The sequence below is a fragment of the Mixophyes fleayi genome, chromosome 2 (assembly GCF_038048845.1).
Source record: "Mixophyes fleayi isolate aMixFle1 chromosome 2, aMixFle1.hap1, whole genome shotgun sequence".
In the NCBI taxonomy this organism is placed as follows: Eukaryota; Metazoa; Chordata; class Amphibia; order Anura; family Limnodynastidae; genus Mixophyes; species Mixophyes fleayi.
The window spans coordinates 321403093-321429657 of record NC_134403.1 but is presented as its reverse complement, the minus strand read 5'-3'; the positions used below and the strand labels follow the sequence as shown (position 1 = coordinate 321429657).

At 38.6% G+C, this 26565-nt stretch overlaps 1 protein-coding gene across 1 annotated transcript in view; it reads left to right on the top strand.

The window, feature by feature from the left end:
- The first annotated feature begins 3786 nt into the window (after positions 1–3786).
- The window catches only part of NOS2 (nitric oxide synthase 2), a 43742-nt gene continuing 20963 nt past the window's right edge, over positions 3787–26565 (top strand). Inside the window, exons 1-11 of the mRNA XM_075196752.1 lie at positions 3787–3996; positions 8038–8110; positions 8600–8707; positions 9043–9188; positions 9910–10072; positions 11173–11264; positions 13663–13804; positions 14662–14801; positions 16174–16348; positions 22649–22750; positions 25895–26089. Of these exons, the coding sequence (XP_075052853.1) occupies positions 3884–3996; positions 8038–8110; positions 8600–8707; positions 9043–9188; positions 9910–10072; positions 11173–11264; positions 13663–13804; positions 14662–14801; positions 16174–16348; positions 22649–22750; positions 25895–26089 (1449 nt within the window). The 5' untranslated portion in view covers positions 3787–3883. The remainder of the gene's footprint in view (positions 3997–8037; positions 8111–8599; positions 8708–9042; positions 9189–9909; positions 10073–11172; positions 11265–13662; positions 13805–14661; positions 14802–16173; positions 16349–22648; positions 22751–25894; positions 26090–26565) is intronic.

The window sequence follows — 26565 nt, the reverse complement described above, 5'->3', positions numbered from 1 at the left end:
AGGACAAGCGAGTAGGAGAGCAGGAATAGCGACAGGCACAGACATGACAGCCATTCTGCTATAAAGTTCTCATTTTAATGACAATGAAATGCTCCAAGTGGGGAGTGAGATTTTAAATTAAGGATACATTTGTTTTTACTCACCGTGTATAAACCTGGCGTGGAATGCGAGAGGGTGCTACAAGTTAGCCTGGGATGACTAATTCATAAACCCTTATTCAGAGCCACCTTAGAAATGTGTTTTCTTAGTTGGCAGTGTAGCTTTAACATATGTATTTCAGTTATACCAGCTATACAAGTTAAAACCAAATAGTGTAATGGCAGTTTAGAAATTGCTGTATATTACTATAATATTTGCTGGATAACTTATGTGGATTGTGGGTTTCTTTTCCATCAATCCATAGACTAAAGGAATTGGTACATTTTGTAATACTAGCTGTTAATAAACAATATCTTACATGGGGGTCTATTTATGACTTAAATTGCTCACGTTAATTTTCATTTCTTATCGCAATGATAAGAAATGAATTAATGTGTCAATTTCTTAAGATTGATTTTCTGGGACAATGGCTCCGATAGAAGCCTGTCTCAGCGAATAATCTATAGTAAAGTGATTGCAATTGCGATCACTTTACTTATAGGTTTCTATGGCATGGCTGAATTTGCGATGGGGAGAACACGGGGCCTGATTCATTAAGGATCTTAACTTGAGAAACTTCTTATTTAAGTCTCCTGGACAAAACCATGTCACAATGCAAGGGGTGCAAATTAGTATTCTGTTTTGCACATAAGTTAAATACTGACTGTTTTTTTTATGTAGCACACAAATACTTGATAGCTTATTTGTACACTGAAATGTAAAGTTGATATTTGTGTGCTGCATGAAAAAACAATCAGTATTTAACTTATGTGCAAAACAGAAAACTAATTTGCACACCTTGCATTGTAACATCAAGCTCCTAATTTCAGAGCTTGATCATTAGGGCAAAATCGCAGTCCCCATAGACACCTATGGGAACTGAATTTGCGATTGAAGAGGATGGGACCTCAGTGGATATCAGAGATATATGTTGCGGTCCTCTATTAATAAATAGCATTGTGACTATTTCTGTTTTAATCACCCAACAACTGCACTTTGGGGGGATTATAGGTTGATAAATAGGTCCCATGATGGGTCAGTTTCATGTATAAAAAATGAAGTAAAATGAATAAAAATTTATTTTTTTCATGCCGATATTTAAGTTTTCCAGGTAAGTTTGCAAAAGAAAAGGTAATGTTAGGTAGGCAGGTCCCTGACCTGCATCAGTGGTGGTACTTCCAAGAACAGAGGGCCTAATTTAGAGTTAGGAGTAAATCCAGCTACAAGGTGCACCTCTGCAAATCATCCATGGGGTAGGGGGATGGGAATAAAATATGTGGACAGAGTGGATCCTAGCTCAACTTTAAATCGTAATGTAAAAATAAAGCTTAAAGAGATAACATTTGCATTATTTGCTTCATGACATAGTGACACTCTCTCTAAAATATGGCCAAGAGTGTGCATACCAGTGGGCCTCATGTAGAGATAGGAGAAAATCTAGGTAATAGTGCACAATTGCACCTATATAATCCATGTTGAAATGCAAGGGGTGCAAATACTGCCTGTTTTTGCATGCAGCACAAGCATACTGGGCAGCTTAATGTTTACACTGTGATTCAGCATTGAGCTAGGACATATCTCCTTCCCAACTCTAAATCTGTGCACATTTAAAATGTTCCCTCCCTTCAGCGGCACAAAATGGTTTAGCCAAGGTGCAAAATTGCACCTTCAGCTGGTTAACTCTAAACGAGGCCGCAGTGTGTCTAGTTTTGTGGAGCAGTGCAGAAATGAGATTTCATTTTGTGGAGTGAAATTGCCGAATTGAGGGTAAGCGTTGGAGATGGCACATATTTAGATGTGTCCCTTGCTTCATGGAAGGGCACACACCTATTTTCACTCAGCAGGAACACATCTATGCACCAGCTCAGAGATGGTGGAGATCAGGAGACATCTTATGCTCTCAATGGGACGCATAATGCACAGTCCAGATGCACTTCCTCAGTGAAGCTCATTTCTAGGCAGACTTGCCCAGTATTGTGGTGCTCATTGTGAATGAGTACATTCACAGTATATGCACACCAAGAAATGCAGCAACCCCCCGTTTACCTGCGCATGTGGAAAAGTCATTGTCTTTAATTTATTTTATCAGGTTTTCATGCATTCCATGCATGAACTATCCATTAAACATAATATTCTTATATGCTCTGTATCAGGGTCGGATCACATGTTAGACGACCTAGGCCACTGGACAGGGCCGGGGTCCTAGGTCGCCTACTCTGCAGCCCGCATTACACTGATTATAGCTTAAACTTAGCTGGCCCTGCTGGTGCCCTGCTTCCTGGTGCCGGTCCCAATGCACATCTAGGATCCTTTCCTTCGCCTTATTCCTGCCCCGTCTTTATCCTCTTAACCCTTCCTTCTCCTCTTTCTCTACCCTTTTATATTTAATTTTAATTTTTCAATATTTAAATAAAAGAGAATAAATTTGAATATGCAAGTGGCACAGCTGTTATGTAAATAGGTGAATACTTGTCTAGAAATGCAGAAAAAGGGAAAAGGGCGCACAATAGTGTAGTATTTAATAGTATAATTCAAAGATCCTTTAGATTAAATAGATGTATGCGTACCAGACTGATAGAATTTTTGGACATTTCAGAACCTCCTTCCCAAACATTCATGATCATCCAGATTAGGTCCCAAGATATACACCCAGAATAGAACAGAATAAACCAGAGATAGTGTTTTATCTTTTTAGAAAAACAGTGCACACCCTTCCCACTCCAGTGTGTACCAAATAAAAATGTGCACAAGCTTATCTGTATATGATGCAGTAGTCTGTCTAGGTTCCACTGCTCCTTGTATCCACACATCAGTTGTATACAGTTCATGTAGATCATTTGGTTCCTGTGTATATAGTCGACAGGTTGCAACTTATACTAACAGTTTAGCTCTTCGAACACTGATTCCTGTAGCAGTGTATTTTGTCCAGCTCACAGACTCATTAACCCTACAAGGTGGATACTTGTGTTTGAATGAATACACTGAAAAAAATGCTATAAAAAAAACAACAATTTTAGCGATAGTAAAATCACAATTTATCAATGTTTATCCAGCCGATTTCTGCAAAATAAATTAAAATGATAGTGAATACGTATAAACCTGGGATAAACGTGAACTTCACATGGATTTGTGAAACAATCAGCTAGAGCAGCCGTAGGCAAACTGGGGTTTCAACATATTGTGGAACTAGAAGTCCCAGCATACCCTTGAATCCACTTCTTAGCACTAGACATAATCTTCAGCTGATAAACCCCATTGGTAGTTGCCCTCCTGTTGTGGAACTACAACTACAAGTCCAGGAGACTGACAGACCATGCTGGGACTTGTAGTGATACAACAACTGGAGAGCCACAGCCCTTCTGATCCTGATTTACAGTGGTGCAGTGACAATTTCGTCCATCTGATTCTTTTTCTAGATTAAACCTTAGCTAGTTAATTTTCAATGTTGACATATTAACAAAAACATTAGTTAAATTAGCTATTGCCAGTGCTGATTGTGATCGCTTTAGTGTTATATACTTTTTACAACAGCCCAATCAAACTCTAAGGTCATGTATTTTAAGTGCAGAGGATGTTGCTTTGTATTACTGTAAAAAAAAGAAAAGTCTTTCCTGGATTTATTAAAAGCTTTTTTTTTTTTGTACCAGGTTCTGTTGGTTTATTCTGAAGACCAGCCCCCGTAGAGAACTTTTTTTTTTTTTGTTGCACCAAGGGTAAAGTAAAACAGATCACTAATACTTGAAAAATGATGTGCCCATGGAAGCTGCACATGAAATCTGGAAATGCTAAGAGTAAAACCTTTTATGATATAGCAGACTTAAACAACAATCTGCCTAAGGACACAGGACATTATGTCAGGTAAGGATCTTCTTAAATATTTATTTATTTATTCCATTCATTTTTGTTTGTTACAGTGCTAGTGATTTGGTAGCTGTATCTCACTACATTACTATTCCACTTCTTGTAGCATTATACAGTCTAGCCTTTTTTCTATGTTTTTGTTAGCTAGAAGAAGTTTGAAAGAACGTTCCCATGTCAATTAATTTTCTATTGCAAAACTTTCAGTGATAACTTGAATCCCTGTCCCTCCTAATTATATAATTATTTGATTACAACATGTATGAAGAACGTTGCTAACATGCTATATTATTATTCGTTAAAACTGTAATGTATTATTGGTGTTGCCTTATTTGTTGGCTTTGCATTGATATGCAGTGTTACTAAGCACATTTCATTGTTTTGCCTCCTTTTGTTTGGTGTTGTTTCTTTTAATTAAACAGTATTATAGAATAATGCAGTGTATGCAAGTAATTATATACTAAAGGTAGCTTTGCAATTTAATGCACTTACTGTCCACCATAGACTATAATATGCTTATTATGTTGTATAAAATGAGATGTAATATTATCAGAAGAGCACATTTTATTTATTTTGTGTACTGAGCTTTATAGCCGGTGAACATTTAAAACCCAGATCCCATAGATCTTCTTTACAATTCCTGAAGAATAGCTTTACAAATTACTTATGTTTCTACCATTCGCTGCTTCTCAGATGGATATAGAATTATATATATATAAAGAATCTAACTAATACCAACTGATATTTTTTTTATCAGACTATGTATAGCCATTTAGTTGTGTTGCAATGATTAGATAAGATTTGGTTTGTGAAATGATATTCAGCTGCAAGCACAGGATTCAAGGATGATTAACATTTCATTCACAGTTTGTCAAACAGAAACTGAAAATGCTGTTTATAAGAGTCAAACGCAAAGTCCGTTTTAGGCATATCGACCACAAAACCACTATCACGCATGTGCAGCAAGCACCATATCCGCCTGCATCTTGTACGCAATTTACACTTGCGACAGCTTGCGTCAGGAATTAGGTGGCGCAAGTAAACTTAGCTAGCTGCACAAACTGCTCGCAGCTCGGTAGGGTATTACAAGTGGGATGCAACACTCGTAATACCCTACCAAGCTGTGGCACACTCCCACTCCTCCACGTCTTAGACACACATTGCGTCCGACTCTAAATGAGGCCCTATATGTGCACATAGGATATAGTTGCTAACATTTATATATATAGTAATGTTGCAGAGATTGAGGAGAGTTTAATGTTGTGGGCAGAAGCAGGTCATAGACAATGCACTCCCCAATACCACACATCAAATGAAAACCCATACCCTGCCTCTATACACACTTACAAATAAACAAGTTCACACCCATTACTCACACGCGTGGTCCTCTCCATGAATGACTTATAAGCTGAGTACAGGTTTTTCAACCGATATTGCAATAAAGTCTACTCTCCACGATCATGTTTCATCGTACCAAAGCACATCATATCGTTTGATTTTATAAACTGACTAACAATCACTGTCAACGATGGAACGATGTCGGGAAAATGTGGAAGTGTGTATGCACTCACAAACAGCACTGTAGGCAGATCTCTATAGAGTGTACAGAGTCATGACCTTTTCAACCGATGATTATGACAGATGAATAGCACAGATCGGAAGGTAAATCGTGTAGGTGTGTACACATGAATCTGCGTGCTCATCCGAACTTTCAGTCATAGTGTGTACCCAGCTTTACTCTCCGCCGACAGACTGCCCCCAATCTTTGTAAATAGATGGAGGAGGACGAATAGAGGTCCACATCCCCTTGCTCAGGGATTGCTTAGTACCAACTTTTTCTTTCTTAGAAATGTATTATTAATGTAATAAAATTTTCCATGTGATGGAATTTTACATTTCATATCTTTATGGTGATCGTTTCATGGTATGCTTGTAACCAAAGACGTCTCTGTAAGAAGAATTTTACTGATAATTCTTTTGTTTGTTTTGCTCTTTCTCTGAAAACAATTGTTGCCTGAATTCAGCAACATATATTGTCTTTTATGAGGGAGAGCAGGAACAATCATGTGTCACACTTTTATGGTTGTGTGACTGTAGTTATAAAGAGAGGGCTCCGTGCACGGAGGTTACACAGAACAAAAACTTTATTTAAACTATCTTTTTGTGACACTACCAGATGGAGCATAATTTTGTGGTCCTTAGAAAAATCCTGATAAGGCGCCCTTCACAATCAAATTGTGAAAAAATGGCATATAGATGTGGAATTCAGGCTCCAGCACACTTTTTTTCCCATTTACTTGCAGTACCATTTTTTTGAACACTAATGCCTTTTTTGGAGGAAGCATGTGCTATATTGCAGTATGCAAGCCAGACCATGTTCAATACAATGGGAGCACATTACCCTTCACAGGAATGCCATGGTGTGAGTCTGCTCAACCAGTCATATGAGGTATACACTGAATGCTCATATATAATATAATATAATATAATATAATGTAATGTAATGTAATATTATTTTTATAGAAGACGAAACAAAAATCACTCCATACGCTTGGCTAGCCTACAGAGTGTCATAGGGAAGCTCTGGATCTTAATCCAAATTAACGCTTCTCCCTAACACAAACATGTTGCAGAGAAGGCTGGAGCAAGGGTTTACCAGCTCCTTTGCACACAGTCTAACTTAGCACTACTGACTATGCGGCCCACATTCCTCTCCCGAATGTTTCCTCCGTGATGGCTCCACCACTGCTTCGCTGGCCCAGGTTCGGGGAGAGTGTCAGACTCTGAAGTCCGGTCTGAAGTCCACTATTTCGGAAGTCTTCCAAGTATGGTCACATTTTGGTTACATGGTGGTTCAGCTAGGTGCCAGGAACTGTCCCCAGCCAATAAATTATCATCATCATCATCACCATTTATTTATATAGCACCACTGATTCCGCAGCGCTGTACAGAGAACACATTCACATTAGTCCCTGCCCCATTGGAGCTTACAGTATAAATTCCCTACCATACACAGAGAGAGAGAGAGAGAGAGAGAGAGAGAGAGAGAGAGAGATAAGGAGAGACTAGGGTCAATTTTTTTAATAGCAGCCAATTGACCTACTAGTATGTTTTTTGGAGTGTGGGAGGAAACCGGAGCACCCAGAGGAAACCCACGCAAACACAAGGAGAACATACAAACTCCAAACAGATGAGGTCATGTTCGGGAATTGAACTCATGACCCCAGTGCTGTGAGGCAGAAGTGCTAACCACTAAGCTAAGGAGTGTATTTGGGCTAGTAGGCTGTTACAAGACTTACGGGCCTAGATGTTATATAATAGACTGGTGAGGCAATGGGAGCACCATACTTTAGATTGCAAACAGATGCATCAGAGAGAAACTATGGGGCTATTTTGGCTCAAATGATAGAAAAAATACGTACGTCCACTTGCGTAGCGTATCTTGTGTGAAATAGCAATGAAAGCAATTACATGCAAGTCATGTATAAATACAAATGACAACTTGAGGGATTGAACAGGGGAGGGAAGGGGCAGACTAGGCCATGCACATAAATGGCGAGCCAGGGGTGTTCTGACGCAGATGCCGCAAGTTTGGCTTCTCCATAGTACGCTTGGTTTCAGTTGTATCATTTGCCCCAGCTACAGGGCAGGAGTAAGAGTTGACTGATGACTGTCAGTTTTAGAAACTACACATATGCGTGCCCCTAGCACAGTATAGTATGCATTAAAAGCTTCTTTATGGATTCAGTGATAAGAAAAAATATTTCATTTTTTAAATCAATATTTTTAATAATGATTATACTGTCTGCTAAGTTCTAATTACTTAAGCTTTAAAGTTGAACTGAGTTTGCAGAGGGCATAATTCACTTCACAAGTTTTAGGAAAAGCATGGCCATAAATATTAAACAAATAATGTGAAAAATAGCACAAATTTAAAATAGGTTCATAAAGAGACACACAGAATAACAGACTTCATCTTGTTTGTTAATAAAAGAAAAATGTACACTATCATCACTACAACCACCTGTCTTTTTTTTAAAGTTCTTTGAAACAAGAGAAAGCCAAGGTAAATGGCATGAAAAAAGATATGGCGGAAATTAAACCAGCATTAAAGGTAAGTACTGAATGATCGCACAAGTACACAAAGTAATACAAGCACACAAAGAAGCAGCAAGTGAATTATTGAATAATTTGTTATCACTCTTGGTGAACTTAACATTGAATAGAATAAATAGAATGACCATTTTGTAAATTCTATGTTGTAAAAGCATACACCTTTATCAAACTTATGAAATTTAACTTTTTCTGTATTAATCGTTGCTAAATGGAGTGCAATAATTACATAGTAAATGACAACCTTGTCACCATGTAACTGCTGGGAAGTGCCTAAGCAGCTCAACTCTACCTCCCAATATTTTAAAAAGCAAAATCGTGACAGTATAAATCCCACCCACTTCCTACCCAAACTACTTCTAATTTCTCAAGCCTGAGACTGTAGAGTGATAAGAATCTATGACAAATGTATAATGGATAGTGTATGGCAACTTTCAATATGCAACAAAAGCTGTTTTGACTCATATTCTACTGTATCTACCTCTTCCAGAAGAGTTTTTCGGAAAACCATGGACATTCACGCCCGAGATATTTGAAGCTTAAAAACTATGAGAATGGGAGAGTTTTACAAGACACTTTACACCTCAAGGCAAAACAGGTTTGTTGTATCAATATACCAAATTTATAATCATGTCTAATTGCCTTGTATGTATTGATGAGCTTTACAAAAGAATATAACTTTCTACAGGTTGACAAATCAAAACGTGCCTCTGTCTTTTTCAGTCGGGTGTGGTAATATAGCACAACTTTTTTTTCCACAAGTAATTGTACAGGATAGAAGTGAACTTAGATCTGAAATCTGTTGAAAGTTACATACGTCAGTCTAATTCCTTTTAAAATGTATGTCTGCATTTGTTAATTTAATATCTGCCTATCACAATTGCATTCAATATATGACCCTAGTAACGCAGCGAGTTTCAATTTTTTTTACAGAACATCTGCCAATCAACTGTCTGCCATGGATCAGTAATGAACCCTCAGTGCTATATCAGAGGTCAAAGGGACAAGCCAGTGCCACAAGATGTTCTTCTACCTCAAGCAATAGAGTTCATCAACCAATATTATAATTCTTTTAAAGAGTAAGTAAGTGCACTGTCCTTGATGTTAGGTATTATTATTATTATTATTATTATTATTATTATTATTATTATTATCCTTTATTTATATTTAAGGTTTCACTATATAAATAAATAACAGATAGTGACATGAAACAGATAGTAAATATAAATTTAGTCATAGGCAGTATTCAATACAAGCTGTTTAAAGTAGAACTAAATCTGGAAAAGCAATTGGTATGTTGTAGAAACTAAAGAGTTGCTCAGTGCTGCAATGTTTCCTTGAAAGTGTTTCCCACATCCCATGTCACTGGCACTGATGATTAATAAATACATTGTTAGTAGCAATATAACGCAGAAGTATACACAGTGGCCACTTTATTGAGTACACCTTTCTAGTGTTGAGTAGAGCCCCCCTTTGTTCGCTGATCAGCCTGAATTCTTTGTATCATGGATTCAACAAGGTGCTGGAAACATTCCCTAGAGATTCTGTTCCATGATAGCATCAAGCAGTCACTGCACATTCATGCTGCGGAGTTCCCGTTCCACCACATCCCAAAGGTGCTGTACTGGATTGAGATTTGGGGACAGTGGAGGTCATTAGGGTACACCTGAACTTATTGTCATTTTCGTGTCAACAGCTTGGGCCTAATGTGTGCCAAGAAAACATTCCCCACACCAATATAATGTTGAAACTTATACTTATTTTGTTTTCTTTTAAAACTCAGCTAATTATTTGTTATAGGCCCCAGATAGAAACATATCTAAACAGGCTGGAGACAATCAGTAAAGATATTGAACTTACTGGAACATACCAGCTAACTTATGATGAGCTGGTTTTTGCAAGCAAGCAGGCTTGGAGAAATGCCCCCAGGTGCATAGGACGAATCCAGTGGAATAATTTACAGGTAAATATATATTTATAAACTTATATTGATAATTTCAAGTCTTGGGGCTAGATTTACTAAGCTGCGGGTTTGAAAAAGTGGGGATGTTGCCTATAGCAACCAATCAGACTCCAGTTACCATTTATTAAGAACATTCTACAAAATGACAGCTAGAATCTGATTGGTTGCTATAGGCAACATCTCCACTTTTTCAAACCCACAGCTTAGTAAATCTATCCCTTAATGTTTTTCACTCTTGGGTGAATGTACTCATCTGACTTGGAATACCTTTGGCGAGCGAATGAACAGTTTTGATTCTTTAAACATTTTTGTTGTTTATTGTAGACACATGTATTTATTATATAACATCGTCATATTAAATATTTTAAAGATACCAAGTTAATTTTATAAGATGTTGTCTTGTTCTATGTATATTAAATGGCCCTGTGTTTTACACTGTTAGAATACAGTATACAGGCATTTTAACATCCGCAGCAGCTCCATTTCGCCAGCGCTGTCCTATACAGCAGCCGCGGTGCTGTCTAAGAAGCGTCTGCGGCGGTGCTGTATACAATACAGCACCGCCGCGGACGCTTCTTTGACAGCGCCGCGGCTGCTGTATAGGACAGTGGCCACTTAGTTAGCGCAGGGGGGGGGGTTTCTAGAGACTCAGAGACCCCCCCTGCGTGCGCCACTGGACACATATATGTCTTTAGCAGGTTGTTATTGTTGGACACTTTACTGAAACTCAAACTAAAACCATGTTCTCTTTTTGGATTACACATTTTTTTATGTGCTGTTTTTGCTGTATGTCCAGTTTGTCTCCCACCTATAAATCTTCTGCTTGTTTGTGCCCTCTGTCTGTCTCCTCTCTCTGCTTTACATAGATGCCACTGACAACAACAGGTACATGACAGCAAAGGAAAGAGAGTAATTAAAAGTGAATAACTATTTCTGGGACAAATGTATAGTATAGTATAAGACATTTTTTGATTATAATATTGAAAAAAAACAAACCTTAATTCATCTTTGTCATGGAATATTGTAACTTTGAAGATAATGTGTGTTCTTCTATAACAGTCTGAATTTTTTCAATGATAAATAAGTGTCTTATATTCAAGGTGCTTGATGCCCGAAACTGCAAGACAGCTAAAGAAATGTTTGAGCTCATCTGTCGTCATATAAAGTGCGCCTCAAATGGTGGGAATATAAGGTAAATTAACTTACAAGGCCTTAATGACCCAGAGAAACGTAGTATTATTATTGTTTATTTAAATAGTGTCAATTATATTAGAGTAACCAGAGAATATATAATCATTCACATCAGTCCCTGCCCCATTGGAACGTACAGTCTAAATTCCCACACAGGCACACACTGGGGTCCACATAAACAGCGTACAATTAACCTACTAGTATGTTTTGGACTATGGATGTAATCCGGTGTACCCAGAGGAAACCCACGCAAACAAGGGGAGAACAGATAAAATCCACACAGATAGGGCCTTGGTTGTAAACGAACCTACGACTCAAACGCTGTGAGGCAGCAGTGCTAACATAACATATAGTAGCAGCAAGATTCCTGTGGTTCCACACAATGTACCCTTATTCAGTGTGATTTATTCAGTTACATAGATTGCAAACAGAGCTCTTCAAATTGCTTGTGAAGTGATCTTATTGTGATGCTTTGGTGACAGATAAAAATAGATTCACCTCTGAAATATTGCAAGAATAAGAAGTTATGCAAACAACAAATGCAGTTTCTTCCAAACAGAGATGACAGAATATTTGGTGAAATTTTCCGCAAATAGTAGAAGTCGATTAACAAAGGCGCAAGATTTTAGCAACACAATCTTTGCGTACCGAGAATGCTTTGCAATTCGGCAAATTAATTGTATGTGGTGTGGTTGTGATCAGTGGCACCACCGTTGGTGCAGGAGGTGCAGTGAACCGGGACCCATGGAGATAAAGAGTCCAACGGCACAGGGAACTAGCGAGCTGTGGCCCCGGTTCCCTCCTCCCTGCTTCCCTGCACCGGGGCCACCAGCTCACTAGTTCCACCTCTGGTTGTGACATAACAAGGGAGAGATCCAGGTAGAACAACAATGGTAGAGGAGTTCTGGACAGAACACTTAAGGCCAGAATCTGCCGGAGAAATGTGCATAATTCTGCAGCTAAATGTGGAATGAGCTGAACATTTCTCAGAACACTTTTGAGCATTTTGCTCATATCATATAAACGGAAGACTACTTAATGTTGTAGAAAGACACAGTTTGTCATTAGTTAGAAATTCATGAATTATGAGAGCTTTCAAATGTCACACTCATGTCTTATGTCTGACTGCAATTCAATATTTTTTTCACTTCATAGTTGCTGTACTTGTAAATTAAACTCCTGTTGAAAATGGCAGAACAAAGAGACTGTAAATTACCCTTAATGACTGTAGTAACAGGGCCTGAGTCTTTAAGCAGAGTATGGCATAAAAAGGAGTAAGTTTGCTCCCGGACAATCCATGTTACAATGCAAGGGGTGGAAATTAGTTTATTATTTTGCACATAAGAAAAATACTGGCTGTTTTTTCATGTAGCACACAGATACTTGATAGCTTTATTTTTACACTGAAATTTAAGTTAATCTAGGACATGCCCTACCCCAACTATAAATCTGTCCCCACATTTTAAATTTACCTCCCCCTCCAATGCAACATGGTTTTGCCAAGGTGCAAAGTTACTCCTTTCTTTTTGCTTTACTTTCCTTAATGAATAAGGCCCACTATGTGAAATAACAGTACAAACTGCTTTGGATACATGTGCCAAGATTGTGGCTTCAGTAAGGAGTGGGGTGGGTGAAGAAGTTGCATCTTCTTTGTCAAGTTTTGCACTTAAGTGGAAAAAGTGATTTCAGTCTTCTGGTTGGGATTATGTAAATGCACCGGCAGACGTGTTGAAGGGACGTTTTTGGCAAAGTGTTCCCAGGTTTACGGGTAGGCGCACAACTTTTCCTACCACATAAGGTGCCAGAAACCCAGTCTCATCCCTATACTTTTATGAGCATGCGATTTGCACATTTGAGTTGCCTTTTTAAAAAAAAAATAATCTAATTTTAAGGTGCCCTTAGATCAATGTAGCACAAACATCCAAACACAAGTGACATGTGCAATAAAGGCAGCCCCAATGTCCTTTATTGCTCAGGATTAATTTAAGACATAAATGAGCAGGATTTTAAGCAAATATTTAAATGTTGCAATTAAAGAAGGAGATTATCTAAAAGTGTAAATTGGGTTTTAATGTTTTTACTGTTTCCACTATGCGCATTATCTGGAGTTTCTGACAACCCAGTAATCTAGACAAAATTGATTTTATGTGGTACTTACAAAGGCTGGGATATGGGAGTGCAGAATGAAATGCACTAGATGGACAAGTGTGTGGCCACATTACTTTGTAAATAAGCCTTATTGTCGTATATACTTACTATATGAGTGCTACAAAACTCTTTCAACCTTTCGTTTCATTTTGCTGAAGCTTAAAGTTAAACATACATTTATTTTCCCTCTAAATTCTGAATGTGTCTTTTATTGCAAAGCTACATACAAAGCTTTATTGTCCTTCTCTCAGGTCCACAATTACCATATTTCCTCAGAGGACTGATGGAAAACATGACTTCAGAGTGTGGAACAGCCAGCTGATTCGTTACGCAGGGTTTGGAATGCCAGATGGGTCAATCATTGGGGATCCTGCCAGTACAGAGTTTACAGAGGTATGTGATTTATCTGAAAATTGCATTAGTGAATTGCATTAGTAGTCATTATTTTAATTTTCAGTCTTGCCACCATGAATCAAGCCTTACCGCAGAGGCGGTTAAAGTACGCACTGAATGTTATGTTATAGTCCAGTAAACAGAAATTGTAATTGTTCTTAGTAAAGCCTTCATTGCAGTTGTACCTTCCCTGAAGAAAACAAATATTCTTATACCACCATTTCACAGTTAGTTCCACTGTATGCATGAACAGGAAGTGATTGATGCTAAAGAGATCACTGTATACATTAAAAGGTAGAGATGGGCAGGCGCTAAAGAGACTGTATATGTCAAAATGGGGGATGAGCGCTACAATCTTACAACCATGAAACTGTAACGATGGCAATCTAAAAACAAGATTTCAATTAATTTACAATTATTTTGTAAATGTTTATGTAAAAAGAATCCTGTCAGACAAACATTTTTTTCTCTGTTTATTTACCTCCACTAGTTCAGCTATAAATTCCATCATGGACGACTTGTTAAATTATAAACAATATGACAAAAGTGGAATGTACAGTTATAAATACGTTTTCAGCAATATATTACTTAAAAATGGACTTGTTGCCTACACATAGTAGATGCAGCCATTTTGTGTGCTCAGACAATGTTCTTAACAATGCAGCTTATCAGTTCACTAGGAACTAGTATAATGTGAATGAGTACCGTATTAATTTCAAATCACAATAATGAACTAAAAATATCTCATTTGTACTTGCATGTAAAGTTAATAAGAAAGTGTTAAATATTAATTATAGGAAATGTTATAGTTGAATAGTCTCATAGATTACTAATGCTATGTGAACTTGACTTTCTAGCTATGTATACAGCTTGGATGGAAGCCAAAATACGACCAATTTCAGATTCTTCCTTTGGTGCTGCAGGCAAATGGTGAAGACCCTGAATTATTTGAAATACCAAAAGATCTTGTATTTGAAGTCATAATGGAACACCCAAAGTAAGTTGCCATTATAATTTACAGTCATTCTAAACCAGACCAACTCCAGCACTGATAATTCTAAGTAAAACTGAGTAAACACTGAAGCAAATATTGTGCAGATCACACGATAAATGACAGCTTGGTCAGATATTGCAAAAGTGTGTATGCTCCCATAATTATGTTTTAATTGTGCCAAAACACATTGCATCTCTTGATTTGGTTTTCTAAACTTCCTAAAATTCACGATCAACGATGGGACGATGTCGGGCAAATGTGGAAGTGTGTATGCACTCATGACCAGCAGTGTAGGCAGATATCTGTAGAGTGTGCACAGAGTCATGATCTTTTCAGCAGATGGTTATGACAGATGAAGATCACAGATCTGAAGGTAAATCATGTAGGTGTATACACATTAATCTGCATGCTCATCAGGACTTTCAGTCATTGGTAAAATCATTACAGAAATCGCATCTGAAGTAAAATGCAACAGTGTGTATTCATCTTTACTCTAGTTACTGTGTGCGACTAGGTGCAATGTATTATATGTATTATTCCTGTTTGTGAGATATTTAAAGAAAACATATACATAATTTGCATCCCTGTTCTGTACAGAGAGTTTGCCATCAGTATATATTTACAGTGTTATAAGTGGACATTATGGGGTTTGAAAAAGTGGAGATGTTGCCTATAGCAACCAATCAAATGCTAGATTTCATTTATTTAGTGCATTCCACAAAATGACAGCTAGAATCTGATTGGTTGCTATAGGCAACATTTCCACTTTTTAAAACCCACAGTTTAGTAAATATACCCCTATGTCTTGATAAGAGCTGTTTGAAAAAGATATAGCTTGTAATTTTAGACAATATGCAAAATGTATGTAAACTGGGTGAGTCTATTTATCATAGGTGGAAAAGCCCTAAATCCAGTGAAAATGGGTGTTTTTACAAGAGAAGGGCTTCTCCCTATTTACCAAGCTCTTGTTAAATGGACCCATTAGTCTATCAGTATGTCTTTGAAGCACGTGAGCTAACCGACGCAAACACGGGCAAGACATACAAACTGCACACATATAGGGCTCTGGTCAGCACTGAATCAATCACCCCAGTGCTGTGAGGCAGCAATGCTAACCACTGTGCCACAGTGCTGCCTACTTTAACAGACAATGTAACTTAACCATATAAACCTTAGATAACAGCATGTCTTCAAAATTGATGTACAGTTCCAAATAACTTGTATTGATATAAAAAGTACCAAATACCTTGGATATTAAAGAGATGAATGTCATTGATTTCCTCTGGTTAAAAAAAAGCACAAACAATTATATACACGTTGGAATAACTGATATAGAAAATCTAACCCCTCTCTGTGTCACTTTCTTTTTTCAAAGGTTTGAGTGGTTTAAGGACCTCAACTTGAGGTGGTACACATTACCTGCAGTTGCAAACATGCTTCTTGAAGTTGGAGGTATCGAATTTACGGCATGTCCCTTTAATGGCTGGTACATGGGGACAGAAATTGGTGTTCGAGACTTTTGTGATGTTCAGCGTTACAACGTTCTGGAGGTAATTTCGATGGCCAGTTGTGTTTCTACCCATTTTATTGTTTTTACATTTTGTTTTTTACCATTTTCCTGCATCAGTGTGAAAAAAGCTTCACATCACTATTCTGTGCTAATGAAGACCCTGCTCCTTACACTAACGAGCTTTAAGTCTGTGGGTTCTTACTTGCATACTGTCCATTCACATGCAGAACAGTCCTCATTAGCATAATATCAGGTCACTGGCCCCCACCACATCAGCACCACAGGAGTGTGCACAGGGTGTTATGGGTGTGCACACCTAATGCTGGGCGTCATCTCTGTGTTTGTCAGCAAAATGACCAGTGCAGCTGCTATTCCCAGGGCCGTAACTAGGGCTGTGCGACAGGGGCGACTGCCCAGGGCGCAACGCTGAAGGGGGCGCAATTTAGGAATATTTTAGGTTAATTTGGTTAAAATTGAGGGCTAGGGGGGCGGCATTTGTCTTTCTCGCCCAGGGCACTAGAATTCTAAGTTACGGCTCTGGTATTCCAATGAGCTGACACTGTCAGTGATGGAGTCACTCAGTGACTCAAAATATGCAGCGGTTCAGCTGCGCTTTCCCCTTCACTTCTCACTCTAATTATCTCCGCCCCAGAGGAGCTGAGGATGCAGAAGTGCAGCGAGTTGTATATGTGCTATATAAAATAAAATGTCCTGGGGGAACTTCTCTGTGGCATGATATGAACTGGGGGCACTTCCCTGTGGCATAATATGACCCGGGGACACTTCTCTGTGACATAATATGAACTGGGGGCACTTCTCTGTGGCATAATATGACCCGGGGGCACTTCTCTGTGGCATAATATGACCCGGGGGCACTTCTCTGTGGCATAGTATGAACTGGGGGCACTACTCTGTGGCATAGTATGAACTGGGGGCACTTCCCTGTGGCATAATATGAACTGGGGGCACTTTCCTGTGGCATAATATGACCCGGGGGCACTTCTCTGTGGCATAATATGAACTGGGGGCACTTCCCTGTGGCATAATATGAACTGGGGGCACTACTGTGTGGCATAATATGAAATGGGGGCACTTCTCTGTGGCATAATATGAACTGGGGGGACTTCACTGTGGCATAATATGAACTGGGGGCACTTCTCTGTGGCATAATATGAACTGGGAGGACTTCCCTGTCGCATAATATGAACTGGGAGCACTACTGGGTGGCATAATATGAAATGGAAAAAGCAGAAAAGTAGGGGGCAGCTCACATTTTCATTTGGTAAGTTAATTTCACTTGAAAAAAAAAACTTGAGCGAGTGCTTTGCTTTAAGACGTTCCAAAGGGCCTCCTTAAAATCCACTAGGTACTGTTTTACATTGGCATGGTATCATGGTACCCATAAGGGGTGCTAGACACGCCACTCTGCTGGTGCGCCATGCCGCAGAGTATGCCTTTCTAGAGTACCTGGGTGTACATCCTAATTATATGGGCTGCGAATACCTATGATCAGCATACTAACTGAAATATTCTGATTATTTTATGTTGCTATTTCTGATATTACAGAATTTTTTTAAAAAAAGTTGTTTACCCCTTTTGAGTATTTGTAAAGACGTTATTTGCTTTGAAAGCAAATCTTTGGCATAATCTTCAGAATTTTAATTTATTTTCCTCCTTCATACATATTTAGCAGGCATTTTTAAAATCATACAAATTTACAAATATAAATTTAGTAAAAGTTAATTTGCAAAATTACATCGCTGACACATATACTGCCATTTTTTTGCAAATTAGATTGAAGGTGCATTGTTTTGAATGCAATTTTTAAATCTAAATAGTTGGTGAATTCATATTGAGGAGATACTTGTAAAATTTAAGACAGGATTTTATAAATTCAGATTAGAAATGTGCTTTCAAAGTTACTTATTATTTAGAGAGCTACAAATTCTTTCCCAATTTTAAGAAAGATCTCTTCATCTTATGTCAATTGTCCATAAAAAAATCTTTAATACTATAATCATTAATAAAAATACATTTAAAAATATATATTTTTATATTTTTTTTTTTTACATGAAATACATTTATCAGGATTATTAATACCTACATAAAATGCATTCTTACAGTTGCTTTTAATTGTAAACACATGTTGTAGCATGCAAATGAGCCCGTTATCACTATCAATCGGCACTTACACCTGCCCTGTAACTGGTGCAAGTGATACATCTAAAAATCACGTATCGGACCAATTTGCGTGCACTCAATCTTGGCACACCCTTAGGGGCCGGTTCAATTCTGCCACGAATAACATGGCGTTAGCAGTTTTACCATTAATACGGTTAAACTGCGCATACTTACCATTAATACAGTAATTTCAGCGCTGGATTTGTACTCTCGGCTCCCTAAGCTCCCTTATTTTAAAGATAATTTTTTTTGTTTTCAGACATGAATTGAACTCAGTTGCGTTTATTATCACGCAAGATACGCTATGCAAATGGTCATTTCCACCATACTGCAAACATTTTTACAGTACATGCTATGTATTCACTTATATGCTGCAATATGTACTATTATAATGTAATTTATAGTGCACAGAGAACTGACAGGTCTGTAATATATTTTTATTGTTTTGTACTTTATATAACACAAACACACACCTATATACAGTATAGAGCGAGAGAGAGCGATATCTACATCAGTTTGGTTGTATTAGGATTTGGATAACTGGAATTGAATGGTACAAGATTGTTTATACAGCAGAGATGACTGAGCAGTAGCATGGGAAAATTGTCTGACAGGAACTGACAAGCTGCACACCCATTTCTTGTGAGCTGTGAATACCTCAAGCTAGTTTCATGTGTAACCGTCATTATTCTCTGAACTTATAAATGCAGCAAAATGAGTAGTTTCTGGGTTTTCATTTTAATCAACTTGCTCTAATTCTGAGAAACAAATACCCTTCTGTGTTGAATGATGAATGATTGTTGACTTCATCAGGGAGATTAAACATTAGGGAGATGCTTTTAGCAAAGAAGAGTGGAAAAAGAAATAAAATAACAAACAGACAGAAAAATACACATTATGAAGCATCTGTAGACAAAACAGCTATCTGCTAGCATGATATAGATAGTTTCTTTTTTTGAATTGGCTTGAAAATAAAAATGCTTATTTAAGAATTTACACCGACTATAAAGCATTCGGTAATTGATCACTGAAGAATTTACTTTTGCAAAAAGAAAATGATTTGAAACATATCAATATTGGTGTTTCTAAACAGAACATAGTATATGACTAATCCCAATGCATGCTTGCTATTACTGCTATCCTTACTCTTTATATTAAATGAATATATTATTATACAGACTTAGGGGCCTAATCACAATCTGACAAACAAGAGGGTATCATTTATGCAGACGAGAATGAGAGTAGTTGAAGTGTCTCCAATATTAGTGGATACAGAGGTAGCCAACATCCCTAGAGGGAGTAAATGGGTCATAGGCAGAGGCAGTGAAGAAAGGACAGTGGTACCTTGAATGATAGCTGTCTGGGAGTCCCATACACCTGGGTCAACTGGTGGCCGGGATGAGAGGCTGCAGCTCACATCAGGTAGCAACACAAACTCACTGATGAATGATTTATTGATATTACGTAATCAACACAGTGTAGTGAAGGATCATGTCATGCGCACAAGTATAAGCTGGGCAACAGGTGATGTGGGTACAAAATAAAAGAATACATAGACATAGACATGCTGTTGCCCACTTTTTAAGATCTGTCAGCAAAGTCTGATCGGAGGAATGACAGTAGATATTAAGAATGGACCGGTAATGGGCCAGGAGCCAAATCTCAAATATGTTTGGTAATTGGGTGCAGAACGTTGTAACAATGAGTAGTATTAAAGCTGAAAAAATCTGCTATACGGTGCATCCCTGTTTAAGTGCATTCATACCATTTTGCAAGCATACAGGTATTATGGGGGGCTAGCTTGGTGATTATGATGAGGTTCTTAGACAGAGGAAGACGTTGCATCCGGCATTGCCGTGCAGTTGCAAGAAATGGGGATATATTTACTAAACTGCGGGTTTGAAAATGTGGAGATGTTGCCTATAGCAACCAATCAGATTCTAGTTGTCATTTATCTAGTACATTCTACAAAATGACAGCTAGAATCTGATTGGTTGCTATAGGCAACGTCTCCCTTTCAGTAGCTGACCATTAGTTTTCAAGGCACCTAGACTGCAGCTGCAGGACAGGGTAGCTGCTGAGTATTTAAGATGATCAATGTAAGAAAGGGGCAGGACTGGTTGGCCTGCAGTGGGCATTTAGATATTTCAAATAGAAACAAAATGCCACTGAGTCGAGGGCAGGCCAAGGGTTTTAGAGGCAAGATCTCAATACCAGTACAAGTGGAAAGGATGGAGACTTGGCTAATTTAACAAGGATGCAGCACATCTACTTACGGAAGGGTTTGAATGTAGATTTAAGATTCTAGTGGGACTCTAAGCAGTCCAGGGAGAAGAATAAATTAGCGTTTAGTAATGGAACATAATTAAGTAGTGTGTGAAAAATTAGTAAAGGACGTAGCATTATGAAGAATAGTGGGCGCCCTTTGACAACCTACCTATCTAGCACCCAAGGGTGTCACGGCTGGGTGTGGTGCCATGAAAAGAGCCAGTGGTATTCAGGATGATCCATTACCTTTCATACTAGGGAGGTAGGTCTGTTTATGCAATTGACCCTTTTTGTGCAAGTTTGCATGTACATCTGCTGATAATGTTTTATAAAAGGCCAGATGTATAAAGGGAGCTCTGATGATGAAGGGAGAGATAGAGACAGCATTCAGATTAATCCCAATACATCCATCATGCTTCAACTTCAAGAGAGCGTTGGCGCTAGGGATGGTGTGCACAATGTGTGGTTACTTATGCATGTGGAATAATGTGGCTGTGTTTTGAAGATGCACGTTCCACCAAGGTATGGATATGTGGGGACTGAGGAAACCAGGTGTGTAGAACCTGGGTCTTGGCTTTAAGCAATCAGTGCTGATGTGGTTTGGAGGAAAAGGCTTGTGGTCCGCCCATGTTATCCCTACATCTGCAAAATTCTGCGAACGAAGGCCGAACCTAGATGTGATTATTGTGCATGCAGGTGCTAATGACATATGTGATATAAAGGCTTTAGCTATAGAGGATGTTATATGTTGTGACCTAGTCCAGTTTATGGAAATGTTGCTGCATATTTAATGTGATCTAAAATGGTCTAATGTTTGCTGTGGAGACAGACCACTAACATGAAGGTAGTGAACCGGAGCCTTAAATAAGGCAAATAAGTAAGTGTCCAGTTTTTCAGAAATGATTTACCATCAGAACTGGAGGACAGAACAGCTGGGTTATACATGCTGGATGAAGTCCATTGGCTTAAATATATTTAATTTACACATACAAAACACAGTGGAGAGGGCCATCGAGTGGCTTGAGAGCAGAGGCCAATTTTAGGTTAAAATTGTTGCAGCGGTTAAGGGGATGATGCTTATGTGGTTGTCCAGGTTGAGATGGAGCTAAAAGGTTAGAGACATATACTGTATATATTTCTGTGAGATTGGGAGGGACCCTGGTTAGGTTTTATTCCTGGAGAGGTTCTGTGACCCACAGTTTGTTTACCACCAGCTGAGGAAGTGTCAGGTCAGCCATTTGCGGTGTCCCTGTAGTAATGTATTATTTATGGTGCAAGCAATAGGCAGTAACCGAATGAAGCCAACAACCCACTATGAATGAGTGCGAGTGGAGAACTATAGATCTCCAAATGTTGTAAGTATAATTGATGAGTGACTTGAGATTATTTTTGAATTAAGCCTAAAAGCAATAAAAAGGAATGGAGAGTATTTAAAAATATTCTGGGAGTAACAATAAAGAAAGATGTACAACCAGGAATCATTTGTGTTGATAGTGGAGACAGTATTAAAGATACATTACACCAATGTAACATTGTGTTATCAAATACAGGTATAGGAATTTGTATTTGGAATTCTCTGGGATTTTCTATAATTTGGAGCTCCATGCCTAAAATCTGCTAAAACACATTTATGAATTCTACCCCCACGCTGCCCTCATTAAATTGTTGAGAACAGTAGTTAGTAGTAATTCTATGAAACAATACTTGGTGCTTATGTCTGGTGACAAAATCAACAAAAATCAACTCAATCAAATCAAAATAAAAAAGCATTACTAACTTCCTTTTTTTTTTTTTCCTTTCCGTATTTCTGAACTTTGCTGATAAGGGATTTCTGATTAAAAGATCCCATACCTGTGCATTTACACATTTCCCATTACCTGTAAATCCTTAGGAAGTTGGAAGAAGGATGGGCTTAGACACTCACAAGGTGGCGTCTCTGTGGAAAGACCAGGCAGTTTTTGAAATCAACGTGGCTGTTCTTCACAGCTTCCAGGTAAGTTCTGCTGTCATGTGCAAGTTACAATCAATACATTAATTATTTATAAATGACACCACAGGTTGTGTTTTTCTCTGCAAAAATAGCACATTTATTGATAGTCAGGGCCGGATTAAGGGAATGGGCCCCCCCCGTGATCCGAGTCGCCCCCGTGATCCGAGCCACCCCCAAGGCACTTACCTCCTTCCCTGGCATGCTGTACGCTCTTTACTGAGGAGATCTCGTGAGAGTGAGACTCTCGAGATCTCCTCAGTAAGGAGACTACAGCGCGTCGGGGAAGGACCGCACTGAAAGTGCTCAGCAGCACTGATCGGGCCGGGGGAGCCCCCGCCCCCAACCGATCAATAATGCTGCTGAGCATTTTCAAGGGCCCCCTGGATGCCCGAGGCCCCTGGACTGTAGCCCAGTTAGCCCTATGGTTAATCCGGCCCTGTTGATAGTGCACTATTTATGTGATGCCATAAATTATATGTCAAAGGAGATCTCAGCTCTTATTATTTTTACACCAAACCATTCCTTCTACAGCTTGTACCAAGTAGCTTCTTCTTGTACTCTGCCACTACCGGGATTAGTTAACTTTTACATTGAATGGGGCTTGTGTCCATTGTCTGGACAGACTGATTGTATGAGCTGCGACATTGTTAGCTATATATAGAAATTAACACATGTTTTGTGTGGCTCTTCTCACTTGGAAAACATTGGTGGCTATTATATATTCCTCAAATTGGCTTACTGTTCAAAACTGATTGCCAAGAATGCATTGTACAATTAAAGGCTCTAGATGGCAATGTGTTTAAAACACTAGCATACAACAGACTTCCAGTATATGGCAAGTTTCTTAATAATTAAAAGTCCAGATATTTTAAATGACTTATAATTATCCTCCCAGCAGAGTGTGAGATGTTGTTTACTGTACATGACTTATAAATGAAACCAGATATTTCCATATTATTAGCTGTTATTTAGTTTAAAAACTATAAATGAAAGCAGATCTTCCTGTATAGTATTATATGCTGTTTACTTTACATGACTCGTGAATGAGAACAATTAAAAACAACACAAAAGCTAATTAGTGTTGTAGTAACAAATACAATTATATATTTAAGCATATATATTAACATGAGCCTTGCTTTTAATAACTGGTTTTGTATGTCTGATCAGTCAGCAGGTAAATAGTTATAAAGGAATAGTAGTGGATGTGTACTTCCTTATGAGAAAAAGTGGCATATATTTATATGACAATTACAGTAATTGCGACATTTCAGAAAGATTCTGATTATGCAATAGGAAATGCAATCAGTTAATAACTCGGATGTATAAATAAGCAGTATGGGATATAATAAAACATGGTAAATATTGTATTAAGACATATTCTCCAAATAATAACATTTAGTTCTTTACTCTCTGCTTCCTGATGATTAGATGACTTGTGGACTTGCAAAGTGGACATAGTCTTCAATTATCGACCTTATATGTGTCTTATACTGTAAATCATATCAATTGGCACAATTTACAAAGAGTTTGATTTTTTTTTAATTTAACTTCCTGAAAGGGGGACACCTGGGCTGCCTTTATTTCAAGTGAGAAATAGTTGATTGAATTTTTTGCAAACACATTGCTTTCCATGTGCTTATGTATACACTCTGTAGTCCAGCGAATCATTGTGCTTATTTTTCAGTGATGAGAAATACCCTTCATCACTCTGGGGGTCCTTTAGGAAGCAGACTAGATGCACACAGGAAAACACCTTAACTTTGCACCACTGCACAACGATGGTCTGCCCAGGGCACATCGATGGTCTGCCCAGGGCACATAGATGGTCTGCCCAGGACACATCCATGGTCTGCCCAAGGCACATCCATGGTCTGCCCAGGGCACATCCATGGTCTGCCCAGGGCACATCCATGGTCTGCCCAGGGCAAATCGATGGTCTGCCCAGGGCACATTGATGTTCTGCCCAGGGAACATCGATGGTCTGTCTAGAGCACATCGATGGTCTGCACAGGGCACATCGATGGTCTGCACAGGGCACATCGATGGTCTGCCCGGGACATATCGATGGTCTGCCCAGGGCACATCAATGGTCTGCACAGGGCACATCGATGGTCTGCACAGGGCACATCGATGGTCTGCACAGGGCACATCGATGGTCTGCCCAGGACACATAGAGGTCCACTTTTCTTCTCCACTCTCTGCAAATTTAAGTGCACCTCAATGTGCAGAGAAAATAGGAGGTGAAATGTAAATGTTGCATGAAAGCCCAACCTCCCTTATGCATCACCTCTTTCAATTGAAAAGAGCTGGGGCTTTCCCAAGCTCTGCGCTGTGGGAACCTGTGTAATGAACTTACCATCCTATGGGGGGTCCCTATATAACATGTGAAGATCCCTGTCCATTATACTAAATGTAGGAACCTGTCCATTACACCAATAGAAGTACCTGTAAATTATTTTATTTTATCTTAATCCATTTTTAGTCTAAATGGGAACCTACCTTCCCCATAAAAATGATTCACCTACTCCTTACAAACAGTGCACTGGTGCAACACTACTGTACTTCAGTGGAAAAGACTTAATTTGCCCAACTCCTCCCCTTTGCCTGTGCAAACGTCTTCTCCTGTGCAAACGTCTTCTCCTGTGCAAATGAGGCCCTTTTGCTCCACAAACCTATGCACCGCAGCATAAATGTAAGCACGTTTGCACAAATTGAATCACACAGCATGTCCAAAGCTGTTTTGCGCTTCATAAATCCTCTCTTTTGTACCCCCCCCCAAAAAAAAAACCCCAATTCTGATAAAAAGAAAAATTGTGGATCAAAAATACACTTTCATGACACTACAACACCTGTGGGGCTCTACAAATGCACCTCTGATTGTAAATAAACCCACTGAGAAGATCAGATCAGATGAAGACATACAGTACAGTAGACTACAACACTCTAATTTATCCTGTTATGTAATGCAAAATAAATTATGACACTTATATTTTAATCTCTAGTAATGTTAGAAAATGAGAATGCCGCCATTCTAAACTTTAACATGGATGTCTTTGCAAAACGGTTCATCAAGGGAAAAAATGCAGACAATAGCAGATTTTGTAGATAATCAGAATAATCTTATTTTTATTCATTTCTTTGTTTCAGAAACAAAATGTTACTATAATGGATCACTATTCTGCAGCTGAGTCCTTCATGAAACATATGGAGAATGAATATAGGCTAAGGGGAGGCTGCCCAGCGGATTGGATTTGGCTTGTTGCACCAATCTCAGGAAGCATCAGTTCAGTGTTTCACCAGGAAATGCTCAACTACATTCTGAGCCCTTTTTATTACTATCAGGTGAGACGAGCACCAAATCATGGTCTACTATTCAAATGTATTCTCTGTAGGTGTGTGCAAATGTAACATCTCTTCTATAACAATGGGTTCTATCCAGAACATGGTCACTAAGTCCAGAACAAGATTGCTAAGTCCAGAACAAGATCGCTAAATCCAGAACATGATCACTAAATCCAGAACAAGATCGCTAAATCCAGAACATGTCACTAACTCCAGAACATGCTCTCTATGTCCAGAACATGATCACTAATACCAGAACAAGATTGCTAAATCTAGAACATGATTACTAAATCCAGAACATGATCACTAAATCCAGAGCATCACCACTGATTTCAGAACATGATCACTAACTCCAGAACAAGATCGCTAAATCCAGAACATGAACACTAAATCCAGAACATGATCACTAAGTCCAGAACAAGATTGCTAAATCCAGAACATGATCACTAAATCCAGAACGTTACCACTGATTACAG